The sequence below is a fragment of the Neomonachus schauinslandi genome, chromosome 3 (assembly GCF_002201575.2).
Source record: "Neomonachus schauinslandi chromosome 3, ASM220157v2, whole genome shotgun sequence".
Taxonomy (NCBI): Eukaryota; Metazoa; Chordata; class Mammalia; order Carnivora; family Phocidae; genus Neomonachus; species Neomonachus schauinslandi.
The window spans coordinates 69396756-69423352 of record NC_058405.1 but is presented as its reverse complement, the minus strand read 5'-3'; the positions used below and the strand labels follow the sequence as shown (position 1 = coordinate 69423352).

Here is a 26597-nt window from a genome sequence, read left to right as displayed (position 1 = left end):
GATAGATAGATAGATAGATAGATAGATAGATAGATAGATAGATAGATGATCACACTTATTTTTACTTCACTAGAGAAAAGGTTTTGATGAAAACCTCATTATTATAATACTTGCCATAATTTGCATTTATCCTATAGCTCAAATAAGGGGTTTATCTTTGAACCTCCAAAAACACTTGATTTTAAAATCAACTGTCAGCCCCCTGAGCACAGATCCCAAAAGTAGTGTCATGACAAGTGCCCCCGTCTCTTTTGCTCTAGTTAGACTGAAAATGTCTCCTGTGAGGGACTCGATTTTGTTTATCTTCATCCCCACTGCCTGTAGTAAAGTGTTTTGATTTTAAGAGTCACTTACAAAATATTGTTTGTTTTAGCCATTTAGAGAGGGTCTTTTGCCATAGAGGACTCCAGAACAGGAAATCAGAATCAAGTCAACAAATATGTATTGAGCCAAAATTATATACGTAACACTGGGATGAAAACCAGTAATACAAAGCTTAGGCCAATACCTCGTTCCAGTTCACCATGTGACTGAGAAACAGAAAGGCCAGGGTGCGGCATTTTGAGGTCAGAAGCAAAGTGAGGAAAGTACATGACTTAGGATTGAATGGATATATTTGGTGACAAACTTGGTGTCAATAATAATGAATTTCAAATGTTGACATTATTCCTCCGTAGAGAATTGGTAGAAGAACTTCATCCATTAATGAAAGAAGCTCTGGAACGAAGACCAGAGGTAAGATTTTTTTTTTTTAAAGATTTTATTTATTTATTTGAGAGAGAGAGTGAGAGAGAGAAAGAGCACAAGAGGGGGGAGCGGGGGAGGGAGAAGCAGACTCCCCACTGAGCAGGGAGCCCGATGCGGGACTCGATCCCGGGACTCCAGGATCATGACCTGAGCCGAAGGCAGTCGCTTAACCAACTGAGCCACCCAGGCGCCCAAGATTTTTAATTTAAATACTTCATGCCTCGGTTTATTTGGACAGTGGTATAAATTTAGATCATACTTAATGGTTTCCCCTAAAAAAAAAAAAAATACAAACACCCAGAATGCTTTTAACAGTGGATCTTAATATTTTAAATTTGTTATTTTTATTATTGCTCAGTATTTGAGCATTTAGTATAATACGGTTCCTATTTTAAAAGATTTTGTTCTAAACTCATGAAGGCAAAACAACCTAGATAGTCCTATGTATGTAAAAATATTACGTCCTTTTGCAGGAGGTTTGAGTTGATTGAATTTTGGGTTTTAGCTGGTTTACTTATTCTTCACAAGGAGTTGGATGGTCAAGAATATCATTTGTTTCATCTGGCGTAGGCAGCATTTTCCTCAACATTATCTTCCCTGGCGTGAACTCTGAAAAGGACAAACTTACAATGTATCAGGATAAAAAATAAAGAATACTTCCCATATAGTAGATAAGATAGAAGAAGTAGCAGAATTTTAGCAGTGCGACTTGCATGACCAGAACTGGTGGGATTCTTTGTGTCCACTGTCCCTGTGTTTCAGTGACTGCGTCTTTCAGTAGATGCTGGAAGCATCTAGGAGATGAGGCTGATTAGTTCTCAACATTGCCACCTTGTAAATATTTATTGACCCACTTAAGATCTGTTTCTTTTAGAGCCTATAATAGCAAGCATTTTCTCTAAGGATTTGGAAGAGAGAAAAATACCCTCGTCTTTTATGTTTAGGAAATTGAGAATAGCTAGATGATGCTTTTCTTTAATACAGTTTCCCAAAGCAAAGTTATTATTGTTTTGCCCACGTGCATAAATGGTATTACCTCTTTCTACACAGAATAAAAAACGCCGAGAACGGCGGGACTTGTTAAGGCTACAACTACTTCGAATTTTTGAGCTTCTGGCTGATGCAGGTGTCATAAGTGACAGGTAGGGTGAAAATTCGAATGAGTTCATCTCTCCTCAACACTTTTTGCCTCTCTTTCTTCCTGTCCTTCTTTCCTTTTTTTTTTAAATATGTTACCTTTAACTTTTACTCTGAAAAGTCCAAAAAAGCTTGTTGTTGTTGTTTCATATTTATTTACACTGCCCGTGGGTCAGGAACAAATTTAGTGTGCGAGTTCTGACAGTGAATCTTATTTTCCATGAAGCAATTACTACTCTGACATAAAGACTAATCATCTGAAAGCTTTTTTTTTTTTTTTTTTTAAATTCCAGCACAAATGGAGCCTTAGAACGGGATACTTTAGCCCTTGGAGCTTTGTTCTTAGAATATGTGGATCTGACCCGCATGCTCCTAGAAGCTGAAAATGACAAAGAAGTAGAAATTCTTAAAGATATCCGGGCACATTTTAGTGCGATGGTGGCCAACTTGATTCAGTGTGTACCAGGTACAGCGATGCATCACTGTGAAGTCCCTTCGTGCTTGAAAAACCCTTTGTGTTCCTCACTGCCCTGCTTTCCTCTTTCATCCTACGGGCCTGTGTGCAGGTCTGGGACGGGGTCCTTCATTTATTTTGAACTACTTGGGAATACACATGGGAACAGATTGTGGTAATTCAGCACAGAGTTGGAAAGGCAACAAGAGGAGTTAAATTTGGCTTTGTGCTTATCCCATTATTTCTATTCTTTGTTTGGGTTCCCATCTGAAAATGAATCTATGCAATCTCCAGAGGAAGGAAGTAATTCAGGGAGAACATTCACAGAGGCTTCATTTCTTCCTTCTCATTGTGCTCGTCTGTGAACATGTGATCCAGCTCCACAGTATTCCTCCTCTTGACTCTCCCAGCAACCCGTTCTATAGAATTCTATACAGCTTAGTAAATTATACCATTGAGAGGTTTGGTTTTTTCCCATAGAGCAAATGGGTATGAAACCTTTTCATCTAATAAAAGCGTAGAGAATAAAAATAGCTGGCCAGTGTGGTATAAAAATTACTGTATTTAAAAATGTTGACATAACTGCAGAAGGTCACAGTTCAACTGGTTCTACTTTTTCCATTATTTTGATGTTGCAAAACCTTCTTCTTACCAGTCCTCCTCCTCTTGGATGACCCTAAGTTAAGATTTGAGTGGACTTCTTCAGTTAGAGTGTGTTTGTTTCAAATGGAGGTCTATACATCATATTTCACAGTACTTTCAAAGACGGGCGGCAGCAGTCAAAAGAACGTTTGCTCTGTGAGAAGCAGCTGAGTGGGAGGTATTGCAGTTTTCCTCGACATTGATTAGAAAGTGGTGTCTGCTGGTCCACTTTTTCTTTCCGCTTCCCACTCTGGACAAGGTGTCACCGACTGCAGCATGAGGAGAGGACTCTACACTTAGAGAGAAAATTAGGCTTGCCTTCTTAAATGCTCCTTTCATTACCTAAAGAAAACTCGAGTTAGGAAATAAAATTACTCCTTTTCTCAAAATGTAAGAATCATGTATAATAGTGACGTAAACTGTATTCACTATACTTTTCAGTCTAGGAGACTCTTAACTCTGTGTTTTTCTCTCTAGTTCACCACCGAAGATTTCTGTTTCCCCAGCAAAGCCTGAGGCATCATCTTTTCATCTTATTTAGCCAGTGGGCAGGACCCTTCAGCATTATGTTCACCCCTCTGGATCGCTACAGTGATAGAAATCATCAGATTACAAGATACCAGTATTGTGCATTAAAGGTAGGGCAACTTTGTCTCGGGGAATAACTTTTGTCAGACCGTCTCTCCTTAAATTAACAACCTTTCCTTAAACTGACAGCCATGCCTTAAATAAGGTTAAAGTAACTAGTATGATATGATAAAATATACGTGCACATGCAATACACACACACACCCAGAAATACATAAGCTGATTTTTTAAAATTCCAAAACATACGCACGTCAACATAGACAGATAGTTGTGTATAAATATGTACATATTCCAATTGGGCTCTCAGTTTCAAAATACAAAACTTTTCCCAGCTCTCACTTTTATCTAGTGCATGAGAACCACATGGTTTTGCTTATTTACCTGTAAGTAACTACCTTGTCAGTTAGCTTTACAACCTGCAAGATCTCTATGTTACCTCAAATGCAGAATCCACCAAAAGCCACATTCCCTTTTTAGTCTCCTATTGTAGAAGACTCCCCAAAATAAATTTCCACAAATAGGGCTATTCAAAAATTTCACAAGCATGATTCCTTACAGCCTAATGACCTTTAGAAAACTGTGTATCGGCTCTGTCATATATACTGGAAGTTTGCTGACTCTCCAGTTGACTCTTGCCTCAGTGAAGCTGATTTAAACCATGGCCCTCATAGTCATGGCGACCTACTAATCACAAAGTGAATCAAGATCGCCCCTTCTCTTGCATTCCCTTGCTTGCTCTCCTCCTCCAAGTAACTAAAGTTTATATTCCTAATTTTTTCCTTTGATTAAGAATCATAATTATTTATTTCCATGTTTTCCATGGTTTGTCAATTTAGTACATTAGTCAAATATTTGTCACCAAAGCAAAACTTGAAAAGCTGTATTTACCTTATAAAGCAGAACTTATTCACGTAAAATCACTGAAGGTAAGTTTTAAATACTGTGAAACGGTCATTTCATTGTGAGTATCTTACTCTTTCATCGTAAAGATTTGTTATCATCATAAAGTTTTATGTCCATGAAGTTAAATATATGGCTTTTAATTCTTATTTAAAAATCCGAAATTGGGAATCTGGTCCTTTTTATTTAATCTAGTAAGGAATACTTTACCATCTTGTGAAAATAACTGCTTTAGAAGACCCTCATCATTTACAAATGTGGTAGTTATGTTTTAGGGAGTCGGTTGTGTGTTACTAGATCATTGCCGGTTTCGTTCCATGTTGGGTGGTTTTGTTATCAGGCAATGTCAGCGGTGTTGTGCTGTGGCCCTGTGTTCGACAACGTGGGCCTTTCCCCGGATGGCTACCTGTACAAGTGGCTTGACAACATTCTGGCTTGTCAAGATTTACGAGTAAGTATTAGCCAAAAATACATTGTATTTATTTGTTTGTTTGTTTATTGGCTTGTCAAGATTTACGAGTAAGTATTAGCCAAAAATACATTGTATTTATTTGTTTGTTTGTTTGTTTGTTTTGTGTGTGTGTGTGCACGCGCACACACAACACAGAGACTTATACTTCTGTGGCTGATTTGAAGATCATTCTGTGAACAATGCTCATGCACTTTAGTAACCCGATCAAGGCTGATCACCCTAGACAGAATGATCTTCAACATCAGCCACAGAAGTCTAGGTCTCTGTGTTGCACACATTACACTATGATGCATCAGGATAAAAAACACAACATACTTACCAAAGTTGACCATCAGCTGGGCCCGAAAGCAAGTCTCCATGAAGATCATATGATTGAAATGACACAGACTATTTTCTCTACTCACAGTGACAATAGGCTAGTAATCAATAAGAAGAAGATAATTAGGGCGCCTGGGTGGCTCAGATGGTTAAGCGTCTGCCTTCAGCTCAGGTCATGATCTCGGGGGCCTGGGATGGAGTCCCGCATCGGGCTCCCTGCTTGGTGGGGAGCCTGCTTCTCCCTCTCCCCCTACTGTTCCCCCTGCTTGTGCTCTCTCGCTCTCTCTGTCAAATAAATAAATAAAATCTTTAAAAAAAAAAAAGATAATTAAGAAACGCTCTCCCAGATAACTAGTGAGTCAAAGAACAAATAACAATAGAAACTGAAAATTATTTTTTACCTGAAGAATAACAAAATACTACATACTAAACTTGTGGGCTGTAAATAAAGCCTTGCTTAGAATGAAACATATAGCCTTGATTATATATATTAGAAAGAAAAAAGGCTGATCATCAATGACCTAAGCATCCATCTCAAGAAGTTATAAAAAGAATAGCATATCAAACTGAAAAAAAACTATAATGAAGGGAATAATAGAGATGAAAGGAGAAATTAATGAAAAAGAAAAAAATTAATAGAGATGATAATTTAAGTCAAAAGTTGAATTTGTTAAGACTAATATAATTAATTCATGGCAAGTCTGATCAATAAAGAGAAAAGACACGTGTCACCAACATCAGAAATATAAAGGGGACATCCCTACAAATGGTAGATATTAAAAGGAAAAAGAGAATATATGAACATATTTGTGCCAATAAACCTGAAAATTTAGGTAAAATGGACAAATTCCTAAAAAAAAACACAACCCAAAAAGGAAAGAAAATCTGAATAGTCATATAAGTAATAAAGAAATTTTACCTGTAATTAAAAGTCTTCCTACAAGGAAAACTTTAGGACCAGATGGCTTTACTGATGAGTTTAACATTTGAGGAACAAATTGCATCAATTTTATACAAAATCCATAAAGAGAAAACAGCTCAAGAAGAAATACATCCCAACATATTTTATGAGACCAGCATAACATTATTACTAACACCTGCCAAGGATTTAACGGGGAAAAAAATTAAAAGGCAATTTTATTCAGGAGCGTAGATACAAAAATGTAAATAAAATATAAGGAAATTGAATTTGATGATATATAAAAATGATTCGTCATGATCAAGTTGGCATTATGCAAGAACTTCAAGATTGATTTAATGTTCAAATAGCCATCAATTCTTAGTATGTTAATTATATTAATAGAGCCTCAAGAAGAAAATACATGATCATCTCAATAGATGCAGAAAAAGCATTTAATGAAATTCTACATTTATTTATGAGAGAAACTCCTAATAAAACTAAGAATAAAAAAGAACTCTTAGTTTGATAAAGGGTGTCTAAAAAAAAAAACCCTATTATAAACATCATACTTAATGGTGAATATTGAAAGTATTCCCTGAGATTGGAATGACCAAAGACGCTTGCTTTCACCGCTTCTATCAACATTATACTGAAGATCCTAGTCAATGCATTGGGAAAGAAAAAATAAGATACCAGGAGTGAAAAAGAAGAAATTAGATTATAGATGTAAATGTGAAAGCTAAAAAAACTGAAGTTTCTAGAAAATAATACAAGAATACAGGAGGAAATCTTAATCCCTGGGGTCTAAGTAAGTTTTCTTAAACAGGATGCAAAAATTCCTAATTGTAAAAAAAGACCAGTTAATAACTTCCTCCAAAAGACACCATTAAGAGTGTGAACAGGCTAGCTACAGAGTGAAAGATGTTTGCAAGATAAAACCAGCACTTCTTATCTAGAGTATATCAACGATCCCTTCAGATAAATAAGATAGAGACATCCATAGAAAAATGAGCAAGTGACTTAAACAAGCAATTTAGAAAAGAGGTTATTTCAATGGCCAATAAACATAAGAAACTGTTCTCAAGCTCATGAGTAATCAGAGAGATGCAGACTCACCACAGGAGATACTACCTCAAATCCACCAGAATGGTGAAGATTAAAAAGATGGACAATGTCGACGAGGAAATAGAGCCACAGGAACTCTCATAGAAGGCTACAGAGAGTAGAAATCGGAATAACCACCTTGGAAAACTGATTGGCATTATCTACTAAGGTTGAACATAAGACACCCTACGACCCAGCAATTGTACTCAGATATATATTTCATAAAATATATATCCAGTATGTGCAACATAAGACATGTACAAATTGTTCAAAGCAGTATTATGAAGTCAAAAGCTGGAAACACCCAACGTTGATCAGTATAGAATGAACACATTGTGAAATAATCATATATCAGAATACAGCAGTGACAATGAATGAATGTGGATGAGTCTCAAACATGAGTTGTATGAAAGAAAACAGACACAAAATTATAATCTATATAATTCCATTGCAGAGAGTTCAAAACAGCCCAAACTAACCAATGGTGGTGGAAGTCAGGATAGTGGTTCCTTTGGAGGAGAGAGAGACTAGTGATAGGACAGTGCATAAGGCTGGCTTAAGTGGTGCTGGTAATGTGGTATCTACGTCTGGTGTTCACACTGGGGTGTTCAGTTACAGTAACTCATCATTTACTTGTGAATTATATGCTATGTATCTTACACTCCAAAATAAGGTTTCTAAAGCTCAATAAAAACTTGCTGATTTTCTTTCACGTCAAACTAACTTCTTAATGAAATGTTATTTTTAAGTCCTTTGTAATAGTATCATTAGCTTTTATCTGCTGCTAATTACTTAAACCTGTGGGGAACTAGGCTGATGATGTTTGGCCATCCAACGAGAATATTGCTCCCATCTTAGTCCACACCCTATTGTTTAAAAAAAAAAAAAAAAAGCCAGAACCTTTCCTTCTCCACCTGGTCGCAACTGGCAAGAGAAGGAAACAGAAGGAGACAGGAAAATGTTACTCTCTGAAGGGAATATGGCCTCCAGGCACCAGGCTTCTCCTGGACAAATGTGACCATCCAGTAGCTTCAGGAACGGTCAATAAAGGATCCATTAATTCTATCTGGTATGATGATCAATTCACATGAGAGTCTATGATTAAGAAGAGTTTATAGGAACTACATTTCTTTTTAAAACATTGCCAGCTAAGTTTAGTAATCAAGCCCCATAAATATATTCTGATTTTTTTCCTCAAAAGACTTACACACATAAAGGCCATCCTTTGTATACTTAATTTTTAACAAGATACATGTACTGTTCAAAAATATTTTAAATGCAATAAGGAAACATTGCCAACCAAGTCTTTATTACCTTTTCAGAATTAAAATTTAAGAATAAGTGAACCCTATATATGACACATTTACAGAGTCTGATTTAGTTTATACATACATTTCAATTTTCAGTTGCAACTTTGCATCCTCTTAAAGAAGAATATGCGGAATAAAAATTAAGATGAAGGGACACCTGGATGACTCAGTCAGTAGGGGGCACAACTCTCAATCTTGGGTTTTGTGAGTTCAAGCCCCATGTGGGGTGTGGAGATGACTTAAAAATAAAATCTTAAAAGAAATTAAGATGAATACTCTGTCTCCACTTTCATTTTCCCCAGTTTATGTTGGCTAAGCATGATTTTGTGTCTTTCCCTGGAATAACTTTTCATTAAACATGAATAATTGCTTTCCTCCATGTATTCAGGTTCATCAACTTGGCTGTGAAGTCGTCATCTTGCTATTGGAACTTAATCCCGACCAAATTAATCTTTTTAATTGGGCAATTGACCGATGCTACACAGGTTCCTACCAGCTTGCATCTGGCTGCTTCAAAGCCATAGCAACTGTGTGTGGAAGCAGGTATGAATCCTTGTAAGTGAAAGGTTTTTAAGTGGCAAGTACAATGAAAGTTGCTCTTCATGATATGAATATGTGAGGGCTGACGGTTTTGCAATTATCTGAGCAGAGTAAATTCTAAAGAAATACACAATGGCCAATATTTCCCCAGCAGATAGACCACTCCCTGTAAGTCTGCAGCTACAATGATTTTTCTCATTCTCCTGAAGAATGATTTGTCCTTATAGCATCCTTCTTATTAATTGCCCGGAAGTTCACAGGAACGAATACGAGCAGGATTTGAAAATGATAAAGAAGGTACATTAAAGGAATTAAAGGAGTTTCTAGAAATGTTTGTGACAGGTGTGAACTGTAAGCCCTTTAGCCATCCTGAGACCAAACTAAACCCAGGAAGCAACGTAAGAATGTTACATCGCTCTATTAAAAAAAAAAAAAAGTAATGGCCACCTGGGTGGCTCAGTCGGTTAAGCATCTGCCTTCGGCTCAGGTCATGATCCCAGGGTCCTGGGACTGAGCCCTGCATTGGACTTCCTGCTCAGTAGGAAGTCTGCTTCTCCCGCTACCCTTCCCCCCCTGCTCGTGCTCTCTATTTCTCTCTCTCTCTCTTAGACTCAAATAAAATCTTTAAAAAAAAAAAAGGTAAAAGGGGGTGCCTGGGTAGCTCAGTTGGTTAGGCATCTAACTCTTGATCTCAGCTCAGGTCTTGATCTCAGGGTTGTGAGTTCAAGCCCTGCATTGGGCTCCACCACTGGGTATGGGTCCTACTTAAAAAAAAAAATTTTTTTTGAGTTACATCTCTCTTGCCCAAAACTTCAGAAAGGAAGAAAAGAAAATGTGACACTCTGGGTTCCACAGATTACACTTATAAAACCACACTCTCTAGTTATGTAAATTAGCCCCTCAGTGAAGTCATGCAGCACTGTAATTTATTGAGTGAAATAATTTCACTATTTCACTGAAATAATTTCATAGCCAAAATGAAAGGGTTAATGAAGACCGCAAAGTGCATAAGCTATTCCCAAGAAAGAGCTTATGTATTGGAAACTGAGAGAAGGCAGCTCAAGTTTATTTTTGAAAAGACTCATATAGACTATTGATTTTTCCTTTTTAATTAAATGTTGAATTTTAAATAGCTACCTTGAGCTACCGGATGAAGGGAATAAAGTGAATGAGCTTTAAATTCTGACCTATTACAACCTATTCTGTTCTAAATTAATAGGAACAGAATATTAGAAGACCTCTACTTTCAATAAACCTAAAATGAACATGCTATTTCAAGAGAGAGGTTTTTCTTTAAAATTTTTAGCTTTCATTTTTAAAGACAGTAGATAACATTTCACATCTAAAGCTTACATTTTCTATAATCTTAATAGTAGAATGTTTATTATACATTTTAATCTCAGTAAAAGTTACAGCAGATGAATATAATCTAAACTGTCCAGTTTGCCATCATTTTATTTCATGATGTTAACATTATGAAATGATAGTTATACCTATAGAATATTACCAAAATAGCAAATTTTTTTGCAAAAATCTTTCTCCAGAGTGTGTTTTTATTTTCAGATATTTTGATATTTTAAAAATAAATTTGTTCACATGACTCTTTGATTTTGAAAATATAGAATATGACTTGGACCCTAGATCCCTTTGACAAAAATTAAAACAAAGAAGTTTCCTCTCTTTGCTGCCTTTCTCCCAGTGAACTCGATGTGAACTGTCCTAGTCAAATTTATTTCATTGCATGGCCATCTCATAAAATATTGTACTGCATTCCTCTGGGTGAATCTAGGTATTTTCCCTTAGAGGGAATGTCTATGAATTTATGTCTATGAATTTAGCAATATAATCTGAATTTCAGTAATATCTCCAGTCACAAAAATATTAAATCATAAAACTCCCCATATTTAGATTTTTTAAAGATATTATTCCAAACTATTCTGCTTTCTTAGACAAATATTGCAGATCAACTTAGGTTCACGACCCTCATGTATCCGGCAGGAAGGTTCGAGGGCCAGACATCGACATGGCCGCAACCTGTCCGCCAAGAGACTAGCCAACCCTTCTGTCATTTGTCACCACGCGGCATGTTCAGTATTTAAAATTTCAGCTGTGGCTTAAATTTGCTCTCTCTCCTCATAAATTCTCAGTCTGCATAGTCTGGATAAGCCTCGGGATTTGTTCGAACAATCTTTGTACTTACATTTTCAGTACTTTTTTTGAAAGCAATTCCGGTGTTTTAGCTTTTGCTTTGTTTTCCACAAGTTTGCTCCTAAAAACACCTAACCACCTTCTGTTATGAAATAATATGTTCCTGAAAACTCATGCCGAAACTGGGTCATATTTTAACTTTCTCAAACAAATTATCTGTACAGTAACTCCTACAAGTCATATTCTAAAGTGAAGAATCTTTCTTGTAAAGAATTATCTCCTCCTTTTCAAATAGAAATGAACATATGCTGGATTTTTTTTATAGGAATATGGCAGTTTATAACCAGACTCATTTATTAAGGAACCATTTACAATTACTATAAAATACATAAAAAATTGAACATTTAAAAAAATGCTCCTGAATAAAACTTTCTACTTTTGGTTTTAGAAGAGGGAATTAGCCATTTTTGCATAGTTTAATATATCAATCCCTTTATTCATCAGCTGTGATAATGAAAAAAAAATAGTTCTCTATGTTCTTTTTTTGTTTCTTTTATTTCTATAGAGGACTCTGTGTGTGTGCATGCGTGTGTGTGTGTGTGTGTGTGTGTGTGTTGTGAACTTGGTGGAATCTAATCAAAACTGAATGTAACTATAACTCTGATATATCCAGTGATATTGAGAGATTTGGAAGTCAGTGTGGATCTCAAATAGGACCAGGAGAAGTAAGGATAAAAGTAGAAAGTGATGGTAGAACTGGTAACATTAATTTTGAAGAATTTTTTTTATAAAATATATCTTATATTTGATTAAAAGCTATTAAGTGCAGCTCAGTACTATAATTAAACACAAAATGAAATAGCTCACCTGTCAGGCAGCATTAATTCAAATACTGTTTGATTTCTGTGTGTCTTCTTATTAACTTCCCCTCAACTCCAAATTATATCAGTACAGAACAGATAAAGAAATTGAGAAAGAGATTAAATGGATATCCAACATTCTAAATCAAGGTAAATAGTATGCTTTATATTAAAAGTGTAGGCCATTTCCAGCTAGTGGCTTAACTCAACAAAATTCTCTTCACATTTAATTAAATACTTTGAGAGTTCTATTGTTTTTACTCTTACCCTCCAACATACTACTACAATGTATTTAGTAAGTGTTTAAGAATTACATATAAGGTCAAAGTTTTAATTTATATTTTGTTGGGTTTATTTTGGGAGGTGGTTTTTGTTGCCATTGCTGTTTGTATGTTTTGCCTTAAGCTAACTTCTTATAATCTTTCCCAATTTAAATCAGCCCCAGCAAACTTGAATTATTACAAGTAGATGTCCCACATGTCTTAAAGAAATATCATCTATATATTACCAAGGAAGACAAGGGAAGCTTATGATTCATGAATCCTAATCACACTCCCTAGCTGGTGATGCATAACCTCATTTGGTTTTGCCAGTCAGTCAGCTGGAGATTTCAAGAGAGCACAGAGTTTAGGAATCTGGGCTCAGGAAATGTGCTGTCTTGAGCTTGAATTTAGCTCTGCCTCTAATCAAGCTGTGTGCTCCTGAGCAAGTTACTATAAACACTTACTGATTTGTAAAATGGGAACACTGGTATGATTAGGTTAAACCAATTAACCTAATGATTAATGATTAAATTAAACCAATCTTTCCTTTTAATATGGTACATGGTAGCCTCAAAAATTGCAACCATGTACAGAAATGCATGCAGGATATTTACTACTGTATTTTAAAACAGTGAAAAACAACCTCAAGTCTGTTAATAGGGGAATGAGTAAATATGGCATTTCTAATCAAGTCCTTAAAAATAGATTTATATATCTGAACATGAGAATATCTGTAAAATATGAATCCAATTTCTTGACCTAAGGCCTAGCACATAGTAGGCACTCTGTAAACACTTACTATTCAATAGCTATTGGAAGTAGAAAGCTATGGTGTAATCCCCTCTATCAACTAATGAAATCTGTTTCTCTCCAGAATACCGCAAAGTTACCCTGAGCTCTGTCATTCCATTTTATATAAGCCAGAGCTAGTGGGTTTCCCACATTCTTCAAAACCTCCTCTCTTCTAGACTAAAAAAAAAAAAAAAAAAAAAGTCTTATTTTTTGTTTGCTTTCTGAATTACATCTGCCTGTTGTATTTATTTTATGATTTGATTTTTATTCCAAATGATCACAGCTGTCTTTATCTTTTACCCTTCCATGGCCTGCATTGAATAATTTAATACTGAAAGGTATAAGATTTTGTTTCTAAGCCTATTTTAACCATCTAAGTACAGATGTTTTATTTGTACTCCTTCACTCTTTTGAGATCTAATTTTTCACTTTTCTGGACTTCTTTCATTTTCTGTATCTGTGTTGTTATTTCTTTCAGTGTTGTTCTCCATAAAGTCCATGGTTCAGTCCTAAGCAGCTAATTGAATGCACTAATTACATAGTCCAGTGCACGGCCCTGCATAGGAGGGAGGCCTTGTCTTCCCTTTTCCTGCCTTTAAAAATCCCCAATGATCCAGCAATATTTGTCAGTGTCCTTTTCTTTTTCTTCAAGTTTTTATTTAAATTCCAGTTAGTATTCTTTTATATAAAAATGCATATGTGTTAAATCTCCGTGTTAGAGACAGCAGCGTAGGTAAGATATCTCTGCCACCGTGGGGCTCTTGGAGTGTCCTTTCTACTTTCCCAGTCCATTCCGGATGCTACAGTTTGTTAGATTCCCAAGTTAGACTGGCTATGAAATATACTGTTGTGGGCTGTCCAGGAGGCTGATAGCACTGTGGATAAGTCCATTCTTTGGAGTCAGACTTACCCAGGATACAGTCTAGGCTCTACTCCTTGTACATGAACTTGGTCAAGTACTTAATGTCTCTAAGCCTGTAAGCTTGTCGGGAAGATAAAATAACAAATCTACGTAAAGGCCTTGGCAGAGTAACCAGCACAAAATAGGCAAGTCATAACATAAATGTTACCCATCGTTCTTCATTATCCTCACCACAGCATGTAGGAGGTTTCCCTCGCTTCTCATCTGACAAATCAACCACATGCTTTTTTGTTCATTTAAATGTAAAAGTTCTAGGGACGCCTGGCTCAGTCAGTTAAGCATCTGCCTTCAGCTCAGTTCATGATCCCAGCGTGCTAGGATCAAGTCCCACATTGGGCTCCTCGCTCAGCGGAGAGCCTGCTTCTCCTTCTGCCTGCCCCACCCCTGACAAATAAATAAAATCTTTAAAAAATAATAAAATTAAATTAAAAAATAAAAGTTCCAGAAAAGTAATCATTTTGGAGTGCAAATTAGTAAAGCCATTTTGGAGGGCAATGTGGCAGTATCTACCAAAATTTTAATTGCGCCCTTTAACCCTGCATCACCTCTTCTAGAAATCTGTTCTGAAGAAATAACATTTGGTGTTATAACAGTGAAAAACATTATAACTATGAAAAAAAAAAATGAAAATAACCTTTAAATGACTGTTAATACAGGCCTACGGCTGGATTTCTCAGGAAACAGACTCCGGGGTGGAGATCTGAGCACAGGATGTTAATTAAGGAATGCCCTTGGGGTCAACATCTATGGGGAAGTGAAGGAAGTAGGACTGGGCAGAAGAAAAGAGACCTCAGCTAGTCCCACAGGGGCTACTGCTGGGTATGGGCATGTCCTTGACCTGGGCAGATTTCTTTGGCTGAAGGCAATTCCCAGAGAGGGATTCAGCCAGAGGTCTCAGCCTCTAACACTAGTTGGAGGATTGAGCGCCTCAGTCCTGAAAGGGGGCTCCATGGGGCACACCACAGCATCTGCTATAAAACTGGTTTATTTGTGGTGCCATACTATGGAATACTGTGCAGCCATTAAGAAGACTGGGGTAAGCCTCATTCACTGAAAAAGCTCACCTCCAAAACTACCCATGGGTGGTATAATCACATTTATGTTGACAATGTGTGTAAGGGAAGGGTACTGATTTATACACATACTTAGAAAAGGGTGGTTGCCTCTAACAGTTGGGAGAGTGAAAGGAAGTGGACACTTCCACATTTTATTCTATACACTTAACCTACGGCCAGCACCAGCTCACCAACCGTGTGAGTGAACCACCTTCAGACTAGATCCTCTGGCCCTATGCATTGCTTGAACCTTTTTTTTTAAAAAGTTGTATTCATGTATTACTAGAAAGATAAAAGATTAAATTTGATTAATGTCAAAAATGAAAACCATCCTTTTTCGTGTATTTAACCAATGCTCACTCTAATCTCTGATTAAACTTACTGTAAGATGGGCATGTATTCATAATAGTATTATGCCTTTCTAGAAGGGTGATTTTTCAAAAACAGAACTTAGACAATTGTAATTATATTAGAGAATCAAAAAAGGAACCCACAAGAAAATAATGTGTTTTTTTCACCTCCAAGCCATCTTCTGCTTTCTGAAGTTTGCCTCAAAATAAATATCAGTTACTCACTACTTATGGACTGGACCGTTCCCTAATTGTTTATCTCACCAAGAGTTTTCTATTTGTGACCTCTTTTCCACTATAAGAAAAAAACAAACATTTTAAAAAATCATCTTTAAGGAGTATTATATAGCAAGAAAGGAAAATGAATTTAAGCTCCATATTCCATTTGATTATACTGTAATATCCCTATTACACACATTCCATTTGATTATACTGTTAGTTGGCTGGGTTCCTACTCCCCATCCCATGCATGCAATCAATTACCAAATCATGCCAATTTTATCTCCTTAGTGTTTTTCATCTCTTATCCCCTCCTTTCTGTCTCTACCATTCCTGCCCTAATTCAAACCCTCATCAGCTCCCCTTTGGTGTATTGTAACAGCTCCCAATATTGATCCCCCCTACAAGCCCCTTCTCCGCAGAGCACTCAGAGTGCTTCTTCAAAAGTGATGTCATTGCCTAACTCCCCCACTGCAAATCCTGTAGGATCTCCTTAATTTTTAGGATGAAGTCCATAAGCTGATTATCTTCTGAACCCACCTATCACCCTAGTCCCATCTTCTGTTCCTCTACTAATTCTTTCACTCAGTCTGCTACACAGAGATTCTTTCCTTTACAGAAGGGATCTTGCTGTTTCATTCTTGTCATCTTTCAAAATGCAGTTGTCTCTGCCTAGAACACTCCCCCATGTTACCCTTTCCATGGCCTGGCTAATGTCTCCTGGTTCTGCAAATCTCAGTTTACTTGTTTCCCCCTTGGAAAAGCCTTCTCTCACCCCATGTGTGGTGTAGGTGTCCCTCATTAGGATTCTGTAGCATGCTGTGGCTACTGTCATCATAACTAGACTGTATAATCTCCCTAACTCTACAGTAAGTCTGCCTTAGAGGAAGTGGCCAGCCTTACTAACTTAGTATCATCAGTACTGTGCAGTTGTTCTGGTATATGTTTGGTGCTTACAACGTTTAGATGGATTGAATGAAAATATTAAATCAGTGAGCTACTGAGAAATGTAAACATATCATCTTCTGTTCTTTCCATTTTTATTTGGTTTTCATTAAAATCTATTTACATTAGATTTTTGTGTGTTCATTTATCTTGGTGCAACAATATTCAATTTTAAACAAAAACAGAGCTATTTCTCTTCTTCTAATAAACAGCAAAAGAATGGGGAGGAGGGGCAATGGCCAAATGGGCATGAAAATATCATTAGTAAGTGTCTCTGAGGTCAGTCGCCATCTAGAATTTTGAGAGGTAATGATTTATCAAGATGACTAACCAGACTGTCTTAAAAACTATGCTGTTTTTTGTTTTTGTGTGTGTGTTTTGTTTTAGGAATTATCCCTTTGACATAGTGACATTGTTGAACCTTGTTCTATTCAAGGCCTCTGACACCAACAGAGAGATTTATGAAATCTCCATGCAGCTCATGCAGGCACGTATCATTTACTTACATAGAAACTTCGGAAAGAGGGTGGTTGATACCTGGATGCCTGCTTATTCCTATATATCACTGGTGGGGATATAGAGGAGTGAGAAGACAGTTACATAACCTTCTCTAAACACAGGAACTAACTGATGCTTTACCTTGAATACTATATTAAAATATGCATTCATTACTTTTGTTACCATGAAACTTGATGAAACATAAATCCTCCGGAGTCAGCCAGCCGATGTTTTCTCATACCGTTTCTCCCTTTCCTACCTCTCTAGATCCTTGAAGCCAAGCTCTTCGTGTACTCGAAGAAAGTAGCTGAACAGAGACCCGGCAGTATTCTCTACGGGACACATGGCCCCTTGCCACCCCTGTACAGTGTGTCACTAGCACTCCTGTCATGTGAACTGGCCAGGATGTACCCCGAGCTCACCCTCCCACTCTTCTCAGGTACCATGCAAGGACACGTGTGATCGTTTCTGCACAGAGTTATCTCCCTTTTATTTTATTTTTTACAAGAGAACAAATCTACGTTTTTACCTGGTTACTTTTCAGCAAGTTTAAATCCTTGAGGGGTACAACGTCACATGGACTCTGTGTCCAACAGCCTTAGCAGGAAGGTTGCTTCAGAATTTGGCACAAACCGTGCGGCTGTTTCCATGAGCCAGAGTTACCTTTCCCCAGATTACTCTGGTTTTATTTGGTTTGCCACTAGGAGTCACTGTGTGGTTCTTTGCTTTGTACATATAAGAGTATCTCTTGCCTAGATAGAATTCGGTTTCACCTCAAGCATAAACATCTTCAATTGGGAGAAGAGCTGTGTGTGTTCCTTCTGGTTCCAGAGACCCCTGTTATAGCCAGCAAAAATGGAAAATGGCCTTGGACCACAGCCTTCCAGATACATTTGTTATTTGGGGAGTGCTGTTACCAGCAGGCTTCCACAGGCTTCAAGATGGTGGAAAGAGAATGAGGAGGCCGTAATTTTCCTTCTTCAAGTCTAGTGTCATTTTAGAGTCAAAATTATTGATGCTAAATTTGTAGATCACAATTGCTTTGGACTAACTTCACTTACGTATATAAGGCAATTCTGGAATATATTTAAATATAAAAAGTGTGTTTATCTAAAATAAACGTAGGATAAATGCAGAGATGCTTAGATTAGTCATAATCCTTCTATATACCTTATGTGTGTAAAATTTCCCAAGTAAATTAAGTATGCGTGGTATAACTTCTAATACATATAATTGCTGCAAGTTGTTTTTGGTGGTGATGGTGATGGTGTTTTGTACCTTGTATGTTGCTACATTCATAGGTTGTTGAGAGTTTAGATTTTTAGCACATCTTTGCAAGTCGTCTTTGTGAGTAATTTTAAAGAATTACATTTGTTGATTAACTTCCTGCGTAAGGAACACCTTGCCAAGAGGCTGATTTTGGTCTCTCAGTTGGTCCTCTTTTTCCATCTATGTTACCAGGGCCTTCATCCAGATCCCCTTCAGTCCCCTCACCCCACCCCTGTCCCAGCATCCCCTGCCTACAGTCCTCAACCCTGCAATCCACTCACTACTCAAAACCAAATATGCACAGCACTTCTCCGCTCAAACTTCTCTGCCCAGCTGTCCTAAAAATAACTGCTGGTAATAACAGTTTCCATCCATTGAGTGGCCTGTACTAGGCACTTTATGTACACTTCCTTTATCCTTTGATTTCTGCAACCCCATGAGCAGTGGTTAGAAATGAGACTCTGGGCTTGACAGCCTGGGTCCGTCCCTGGCCCTGCCATTCCCTGGCTGTTTGACCTCGGGCAAGTCATGGAACCTCTAAATTCCATGTCCTTATCTGCAATAGTGACTACCCCAGAGGGTGCAAGGATTAGAACAAGCTGATAAACCCAAGCAGTTAGCCTAGTGCTGGTGTGGAATTACCACCACCACCACTGTAATACCCTTGCTATTTTACAGATGAGATACTAAGGCTTAGAGACATTAAATAATAGGAACTCTTTCACCAATTAAAAAAAAAACCTCCTCTTCCAAACTTGCTTTCCAAACCTTTTCATCCAAGAACCTTCTACTCCCATCTCACTTGACCTTTTACATGCCAGGCCCTTTTGTCAATCCTTGCTTCTGTGCATGCTCTTCCCTTTGCCAGAAATGGCCCTTCTCTCCTTCTCCCTAACTCCAGTCTTCCTTAAGACCTAACTGAAAATCTGGGGCACCTAGGTGGCTCAGTCAGTTAAGCATCCGGCTCTTGGTTTCTGCTCAGGTCATGATCTAAGGTCATGAGATCAAGCCCCGAGTTGGGCTCCATGCTCAGAGGAGAGTCTGCTTAAGATTCTCTCTCTCCCTCTGCCCCTCCCCCATCAAATAAATAAATAAATCTTAAAAAAAAAAAAAAAAGACAATACCAAGGGTGTCTGGCTGGCTCAGTCAGAAGAGCATGTGACTCTTCTTGATCTTGGAGTCATGAGTTCAAGCCCCAAGTTAAGTGAAAATCTCTCCATCTATCTGCAACAGAATTAGTCACATCCTTGCCTCATGCCTGAAACAATGGGGGGACTCCAGAAAAGCCTTCTTGATAAACTAGTAGTTCTCTTCTTGGAAAACTAAAATCTATTTCTATTCCCGTCAACCAAGATTTGAGTGCCACCTCCATGCCAAGCACTGTGCTTAGGTCCTAGGAACACAGATGCGAATAAAACAGTCTCTCTCTCATCAATGGGTCATAATCTAGTAATAAGGAAAGATGTGCAGTCATATGGTTATGATACAGAGCAGCAAGTATAATTTAAAAAAGCACATTCTGTGTATGAGATAGAAGATAAGGGGATAATCAATTATTGGGCCAAGAATATCAGGCAAGACCTCCTAGAGAAGTTGGTGTCTGAGCTGCAGCTTGAAAGAGGAGTAGAAATTTGCAAAGCAGACAAGTAGTTGACATTACAGTTGGCAAGTAGATAGGTATTACAGACCAAGGAAAGAGCACGTGGGTTGACTTAGAGGTATAAAATAACATGCTGCGTTCTAGAGATTATGTAGTGGTCAGTTTGGCTACTACAACATGCAGGGATGAGGGAAAGCTAGAGATGGTCATGGACAGACAGAGAGGCAGAAGTCAAGTCTTGGAAGGCTTTGTATTGTTGTATTGTACCCTAAGGAGTTTATAGGACAGTGATCTCTAGGTGCTCCTGAAACCCCTCAGAGCCCTGGGAACAGGAAGGGCATCCAGCAAGCTGCTTGGGTTCTGAAAGCCACTGATCAGTTTCAAACAAGAGGCAGGGACAAGAGCAGAATGCATTTTAGAAAGACTGTGTGTGAAGGATGGATAAAAGAACATCCAGTCTAAAGAGAGAGGATCTGTTGAGAAACAATGACAGTGGTCCACGGAGGAAATTATGAAGGCCTGAACTAAGACAGCCCCGTGAGAGTAGAAAGGGGAGACCAGAGTCAAGAGCTTCCAGGCAGGGTACACAGAAGGGAGTCCCTGGTACGATATCTGGGAGGTAGGGGGTGATAGCCCCACCTCAAGAGCCAATCCAGAGAAATGGGAAGGCTAAGGACAAAGCAGAGATCCTGAGCTCAGCTTGGGATATTGAATGTAGGTGTCTGTCAGACATCCCTATGTAGAGACAGACTAGAGTCAAGGGCAGACCAGCGCTAGTGACTTATGGAAGAATAGAAGGGGGTAGAACCAAGGAAACAGATGAGATCACGAGTGGAGTGAACACAGAGAGGAAGAACGCACCCAGACACCCAGCTTTTGAGGACTGGGCCCGGGAAGAGTGAGGGAACAGACAGGGATGAAGGCCCATTCAGAGAGGAAGGAGAACACCTAGAAGGTGGGCGTCATGGAAACCAAGAGAAGAAAGGATTTTGGAGGAATGAGTGAGCAGTCCACAGCCTTGACTGGATCAGAGAGCTCCCAGGAGATACGATCTAAGCATCACCCTCTGGACCTCACAGTTCACAGTTCACAATTATTGGTAACTGTCAATAGTTTCTGCAGAGAAAGTGCAGTAGAAGCCACATCTCAGTGGCTTGGCTGAGAAAGAAGGAAAAGGAGAGGATGGAGCTACAGTGGGATGCAGAGTCTGAGGGTGAGCAGGGGATTTGAGCTTGTTGTTTGGCTGAGGAGAAGCTGGTAGCAGGCTGGACAACTCAGGGAAGAGGAGGTAAATGGTACAGAGTGTTCAAGAACAAAAGAAGCTCATGCAGTGAGTGGCAAGCAGGTGCAATCTAAGTTTTTCTTCAAGAATTGACCTTTGGGCTATTTTGATTTATGAGGAATAACTTGTTTAAAATAACATGGAAAAAGGAGGAGGCTATAGAGATTTTCTAGCTCTTGTTTTCACTGCTTCTACTACTAAAAACCCTGTGGTGAGATTTTTATTGCCTGTAATGTCAGATAGGTTAATTCCTTGGAAGTAGCCAGGTGAGTTGCACAGGTCACTCCCAGAGGAGCCAGAAACTGTACGGAACAGCCATCTCACATTTTTTTTAATTTGTTGCTGGAGGGGTGAGTGGGGGTTGTTTGCATGCCTGTGGTGTTTTTTCCCCCTTTCCCTTCAGAAAGACCTCTACAATCCTGGCCCTGATTTAGGTGCCTCTCCCCACACACACACCGGTTGGACCTTGCGTCTGACAGACAAGATGTAATAAACATCATAAATAAGCAAATCATGTGATGTGTTAGAAGGTAATCATTGCCTCAAAAAGACTAGAGGTTTTTATGCCACTGTTAAAAAATGTATTTTTAATAGCGGTTGTCCCTCCGATTGGAAGGATTTATTCCCCTCCAAATTCCCGATCCTTTTCTAGCAGAGTTAAAATAGTTCTTTTGCCATAACGTGCCCTGAATCCTTGTAACCAGAAGGCCTTTTCCTCCACCGAACCCCTACAACACTCTGTTTGTTCCTCTTTGTCACTTGCTACCTCGCCCCAGAGTTACCTGTCAACATCACTTGCCTCAGAGCCTCCTTCTCAGGGACACGAACTAAACCTTGAGTCCTTGCTGGCTCCACAGTGCCTAGCACAGTGACTTGCCCCTAGAAAACTAGGCCCCGTATGTTGAATAAATAAATGTTCTGGGATCTGAAGGATCTGAATATGTGTCATAAAAGTTCATGATATCAGTCATCACATCCCTAAAGTTTAGAAATTAAGTCAGTTTTGAAATTTTGAGCTGTGTGGAACATCACAGCTTAACCCTGATTATTGTGGCCCAGCATTAAATATATTCATATTCTTCAAAATAAAAAAAAATGGTAATTGTAATTTTAGGAAAAGGGCCAAATCAATTAAAGCTACTGTTTCAGAGATCTAGTGGATTATCTTGGTGTAATTCCTGGCATCTTTGTTGTTCTATTGTTTAGCAGCCAAGAGCTCTCCAAAGGAGATTACATGCCACGCTGAGTAATAACAAGTGCATCAGACTGCTTTCGAATTTCCCTTAGGATAAAACCGTTTCTTCTCTAGATGTTAGAAATAAAAGATTACAAGCAGCTTGCAGCATATAAGTAACGCTGTGCTTTTATTTCTATAGAAAGCTTATTCAGATCACAAAATTAAATGCTGCTGACAGTGAAACAAGGCATGAATGCTATCACAGAAAATAAGGGTGAAATGACTGGGCTGAATGTCCAGTTTTACCCTTTTGATTCATTTACTTCATAAAACAAAGTACAGCACTAAGCATGCGCCAGCCACATAGGTGGCAGTTTTCAAGTCGATACCAGGAACGTGAGTCCACATGCTGGAGGCTCACTTCTCAGTTCTACAGCGCAGAGTTCATGGAAGACACTTGGTAAACTATCGGAAGAGTGGAAAGATGATAGTCCTTGTTTACAACAGTCCCAACCACTGTTTATTAAGCTCCTCCTGGGTGCCCAGCACTGTGCTGAGCATGTAAGATACCTTATGATCCTATCTCTTAATCCTCACAGTGGCCCAAGGTGGTCCCATTCTACAGATGAGGAGCAGAGAGGTTAAATAACTAACACAGAATTTCCTGCAGCTGGTAGGTAACAGGAGCTGGGATCTAATCACATGTCCTGATTCCGAGCCCCTTGTTTTGTCCGCTCTGATGCGCCTCTTCCATAGCAGTGGATTTGAACTCATGAAGCCTCGCGCCTCACTCCACTTTGACCAAGCCCATGCTTTTCCCGCTGTGCTCTCTGACGACGCTCCATAGAGCGCCAGACGCAAGAGGCTGGAGGACAAGCCTCACTTGTAAGATTTGGAGGCCTTGAGGAGCTGCTGTATGTGAAAATGCCTTGTACACCGAAGTCACTGTTCCATCTGTCCGTTGGTGTTCATAGCTTCGTTTATTTCGATGAGATAACGAACGGCTCTGTGTCACTGCCATTCCCTTTAGAGGTCAGCCAGCGGTTCCCCACGACACACCCAAATGGGCGTCAGATCATGCTCACCTACCTGCTGCCCTGGCTGCACAACATCGAGCTGGTGGACAGCAGGCTCCTCCTCCCGGGGTCAAGCCCCAGCAGCCCAGACGATGACGTCAAGGACCAGGAAGGGGAAGTGACTGCTTCACACGGGCTGAGAGGCAGTGGCTGGGGCTCCCCGGAAGCCACGTCACTGGTCCTGAATAACCTCATGTACATGACGGCCAAGGTAAACTCCGAGGATCCGTGCCTCAGAGCACGGCTCTGTCATCCAGGGAACCCCTGGGTTGATCAAACCCTGTGCTGCCCACTTAGGGCAAGCAGCTCTTACCGTGAAGAATCGCACGAATAGGGCATGGAGCGTGGCGATGGTTGCACAGCGATGTGAATGTACTTCAGGCCACTGAACCGTATGCTTGAAAATGGCAAACTTTATGTTATGTGTGTTTTACCACAGTTTTTTAAAGTAATAAAAATAACCCTAACATATTAAAAATCATGACAATAAGTACGTACATTACTGCTTGGTGCATTGTAAGTTGGTGAAAAATGCCATCTGTCTGAAGAATGGCCATGTCTCCCCCTTCTTAGGATTTTGAGATGGCCGTGACCCTTATAACAACTTTTAATCAAGCATTTTGCATCCTGCCATTTTTCCCACACGTGTCCCAGGCTGGTTTTTCTCTTGTGTGTTATAGTACGGTGATGAAGTTCCTGGACCAGAAATGGAAAATGCTTGGAATGCTTTAGCCAACAACGAGAAATGGAGCAACAACCTGAGGATCACCTTGCAGTTCCTGATCAGCCTGTGTGGGGTTAGCAGCGACACGCTTCTCTTGCCCTATGTAAGTGTCCCTCAGACTCTCGGGAGTCACTGCTCCTGTTGGTTGTATTTGCAGCTGCGAGTTAGAATGTGCTCTTGGCGCTGAGTAAAATGGAGATGTCAGATTTTGTCAGTCACGCTCATCTCCCAGGAGCTCATCTACGTGTTACATAAAGTGTCCTTCTGCCCCCTGAGAAGCAGGCTACAGTGTCCTAGGGACACCTGTCATCCTCTTTCTAAGACTTTGGACACAGAAACTTATGAATTAAAGTGGATATTATCCTAACAGCTACTAAAAGCTGCCTTCTGTAAACAGTAGACCCACTATATAAGAGAAACTCAGTAACACATTATATTATGACTAATAAAAATGCTTCATGTTTACATCTTGATGCTCTTAAAACAGAATAAAAATGGGGAGTATCCAGGTGTTTCTCTTCAAATGTAAGTGTTAGGAGAGAAATAAGCAGAGAGAAATCTTCCTGAGATACATGATATTTAGTGTTTGTATTTAAAGGTGATCTGATCAATAAAATGACAACATTTTTAAAACCCTAATTCATATATGCAACCGATGAATCATAGAACATTATATCAAAAACTAATGATGTACTATGTGTTGGTTAACTGAATTTAAATTTTAAAAAATTTTTTTAAATAAATAAAATAAAATAAAATAAAACCCTAACTCAGTTGGCATTTGTGTGCTATTGGTTCTTGTGAGAGATTTTCTTCCTGCCCGCTGTTTTGAACCACCTGAGCCCTACTGCGGCTTCCATGCCTCAGGGTGGATGGTGAGGGCCACAATAAAGCAGAGCTTTAATCCAGACTTATTTTTAAAATTTAAAACCCTACAAACAGCTAAAATTCACTTGTTTCTAGGGGAGTAGAGAAGAGCAGGGGACTGGATTCCTTATTCAAACAAAAATAACTTGCAGCTTTTTCCCATGGTTTGTATAAATAAACTTGTTTCTAGATAAGGCCTTAGCGGGCAAGTTTTCAGCTGAGAGAGAATGCATGTGCCCCAAAGGTAACTTTTGTAAACGTGGCCATTTGGGCAGATAAGGCCTTTAACATGTATTTCTGTCAGACACGCATGTGCAGAGAGGCCAGTTTTAATCCAAACACTTTGGTTCATGCTAGGAGACCATGAAGCTGAGATATCAGGATGGTAGCTCTGGGGAGGACGCATTCATGGAAGGGAACAGGTTACAGTCTAGCATTCTTGTGGGCGAGGCTCTGGAAGACATCCCTTACGTTCTGTTTCTTCTCAGATTAAAAAGGTGGCAATCTACTTGTGTCGTAACAACACCATTCAGACCATGGAGGAGCTTCTCTTCGAGCTGCAGCAGACGGAGCCGGTGAATCCCATCGTCCAGCACTGTGACAACCCACCCTTCTACCGCTTCGCAGCCAGTAGCAAGGCCTCCGCGGCAGCCTCCGGTAGGGGGAGGGCAGCTGGGTGGACATCTTGTCTTGGATCTCTGGATTTTTCTGTATGGAGAGCACTGAAGGGATAGGAATGTATGTGTGTGTTACTTTTTCTTATTCCTGTGTGAACTTCATTTAAGAGATGGCTTCAGGGGCACCTGGGTGGCTCCATCAGGTAAGCATCTGCCTTCAGCTCAGGTCATGATCCCGGAGTATCGGGATGGAGTCCCGAGTCAGGCTCCCTGCTCCGTGGGAAGTCTGCTTCTCCCTCTCCTCCTGCCCCTCCCCCTGCTCTTGCCTGCGTGTGCATGCTCGCTCTCTCGCTCTTTCTCACTCTCTCAATTAAATAAATAAAGTCTTAAAAAAAAAAAAAAGATGGTTTCAGAATAGCTGAGACTCTTTTTTTTTATCTTCACTGGTTTAATACTATAAATAAATTAAATTCATAATGATTTTCATATTATCTATTTATTCTCAACCTTCCCAGGTTCTTACTTGTTATTTTTATTTTTTTATTTTTTATTTTTTTATTCTTATATTATCCCATACATTGCATCATTAGTTTTAGATGTAGTGTTCCATAATTCATTGTTTGTGCATAACACCCAGTGCTCCATGCGAATGTGCCCTCCTCAATACCCATCACCAGGCTAACCCATCCTCCCACGCCCCTCCCCTCTAGAACCCTCAGTTTGTTTTTCAGAGTCCATCATCTCTCATGGTTCGTCTACCCCTCCAATTTCCTCCCCCTTCATTCTTCCCCTCCTGCTACCTTCTTCTTCTTCTTTTTTT

At 39.2% G+C, this 26597-nt stretch overlaps 1 protein-coding gene across 1 annotated transcript in view; it reads left to right on the top strand.

Annotated features, from left to right (window-relative positions):
* Positions 1-26597, top strand: part of FRY (FRY microtubule binding protein) — a 259681-nt gene that overhangs the window by 149642 nt on the left and 83442 nt on the right. The window contains exons 24-34 of the mRNA XM_044913570.1: positions 678-735; positions 1798-1889; positions 2178-2350; positions 3458-3618; positions 4809-4919; positions 8962-9116; positions 17055-17154; positions 17433-17604; positions 23524-23780; positions 24250-24396; positions 25649-25817. Of these exons, the coding sequence (XP_044769505.1) occupies positions 678-735; positions 1798-1889; positions 2178-2350; positions 3458-3618; positions 4809-4919; positions 8962-9116; positions 17055-17154; positions 17433-17604; positions 23524-23780; positions 24250-24396; positions 25649-25817 (1595 nt within the window). The remainder of the gene's footprint in view (positions 1-677; positions 736-1797; positions 1890-2177; positions 2351-3457; positions 3619-4808; positions 4920-8961; positions 9117-17054; positions 17155-17432; positions 17605-23523; positions 23781-24249; positions 24397-25648; positions 25818-26597) is intronic.